General features: G+C 39.7%; 1 protein-coding gene across 1 annotated transcript in view; it reads left to right on the top strand.

The window, feature by feature from the left end:
• Window positions 1-1,261: 1,261 nt before the first annotated feature.
• LOC110039051 overlaps window positions 1,262-1,924 on the top strand; it is an 18,998-nt gene continuing 18,335 nt past the window's right edge. Inside the window, exon 1 of the mRNA XM_020743998.1 lies at window positions 1,262-1,896. Coding sequence (XP_020599657.1) covers window positions 1,262-1,896 — 635 coding nt within the window. The remainder of the gene's footprint in view (window positions 1,897-1,924) is intronic.

Genomic DNA, 1,924 nt, shown 5'->3' with positions numbered 1-1,924 from the left:
ATCATCCCCGTCCAAGTTGAGAATGAGAATGTTGACCAGCTGGACCAACACGATGTACATGACAAGGCCAATGCTATTTCAGAAGCTGAACTTTCTGGTTACAACCAGACAATCAATGAAGTACAAAACACTGATTGGAATACTATTGAGGGGATACTAATCAGGATTTAGGGGCTGAGGCTGCCCTGCGGGAACAACAGATTGACACAACCTTAATTAAGGGGTTACAAACAATGCTGGAGGATGAATGGCTTGTCCAGAAAGCAAAGAAAAAGAAACAGAATTTCCAGGTTTTAAATTCTGAAAAGGGGGGAAGTTACATTCTCAGGGATAGAAAATTTCATAAAGAAGCTCTAGAGGATATAGCTAAAGCCAGAAGAAGGGGAAAATTAGTATCTATTGGATGATGAACTTTTGATGTTGGAATGCTAGGGGATTGGCACATTCTAAATCCCTTAACAGACTGATGGACTTGAATAGGATGTATAAATTTTGGTTGATGGCTATTCTGTAGCCTATGGTCTCTAAAAATTCTTAGAGAACTATAATGAAATCCCCTGGTTTTCTTTATGTCTCTAATTTTAATAACAAGATTTGGGTGTTACATAGGAGGAGGTGTCTTGCAGTATACTGTGGGATCACCAACAATTCCTCCATATCAAGCTTCAAGTTGGGAGCCAGACTGGTCTGGCTACTTCTGTATATGCTGGGTGCTCTCCTAGTGCTAGAAAGGAGCTTTGGGAGAGTCTTAAGGCTATTAGTAGCTCTTGTAACTCTTTTTGGATGGTTGGTGGAAACTTTAACTATATTTATGTACCTTCAACCTGGAGGAGAGGTCAACTTTGGGAAAGGTTAGGCAGAATTTTTGTGAATTCCATGTGGCTTAGTGAGTTCATTCACACTTCTGTGCAGCATCTCAGCATGACAGGATCAGATCATAGACCACTGCTTATGAAAATTTCTGCATCAAATGTCAAGCACAAGCCAAGTTTTAGATACCTCAACATGTGGTCTTCCCACAAAGACTTCCTTAATCAGGTCTCATTGGTTTGTAGGGATTGTCACCATTCCAACCCTCTGATTAAGTTATGGCAACTGCAAAAGAAGTTAGGCAGACACTTATCTAACTGGAATTGGAAATCAGTGGGAGATATCAACTTAAATGAAGTGGAGGCTGAAAAGACTGTTGCTATTTTGGAAGCTGAATTAGAGATTAACCCCTGATGTGGTGAAGGATCTATTGATAGCAAATGAAAAGTTGATGAATGTCAACTGTATACAGGAGGAGTTTTTTGCCCAAAAGGCTGCTAAGACCAGATTTTGTGAAGGGGATAGAAATTCAAAATGTTTTCATGCCTGTATCAAGTTTAGAATAAAGTGCAACACAATTCATAAGATTAAGGAGACTGATGGCAAGTGGCTCCATTCTGATGACTTGATTGCTGCTAGGGCTGTTAACTACTACCAAACACTCTTTAAACAACCTTCTGCTCTTAGGCCCACCATCCAACAGGATTTATTTTACAGGGATGAGAACTTCATGAGGGGACTGGATCTGACATCTATCCTTGGGGAAGAGGAAATTTGGTCTGCTCTGGCTTCCATTGATAGCTCCAAAGTTGCTGATCCTGATGGATTTTCTACTGATTTCTATAAGAAATCATGGAAGATCATTAAAGATGATATTATAAAGGTTGTCCAAGGTTTCTTCAGAGGTTTGGATCTTCCCAACTATTTTAAAAGCTCCAACATAACTCTAATTCCCAAATCTTCTTCTGCTATCTCTTGGGATCTTTTCAGGCCCATTAACCTCACAAATGTGTTATCTAAAATGATTAGTAAAGTGATCTTAAACAGACTCCAACCCCTCCTTCCCAAGCTTATTTGTGAGAACCAGTCAGCTTTCATTAAAGGGAGAAGCATT

This window comes from Phalaenopsis equestris, unplaced genomic scaffold (assembly GCF_001263595.1).
Source record: "Phalaenopsis equestris unplaced genomic scaffold, ASM126359v1 Scaffold234953, whole genome shotgun sequence".
In the NCBI taxonomy this organism is placed as follows: domain Eukaryota; kingdom Viridiplantae; phylum Streptophyta; class Magnoliopsida; order Asparagales; family Orchidaceae; genus Phalaenopsis; species Phalaenopsis equestris.
The sequence above is the reverse complement of the archived record's forward strand: the minus strand, read 5'-3'. Positions and strand labels throughout refer to the sequence as shown.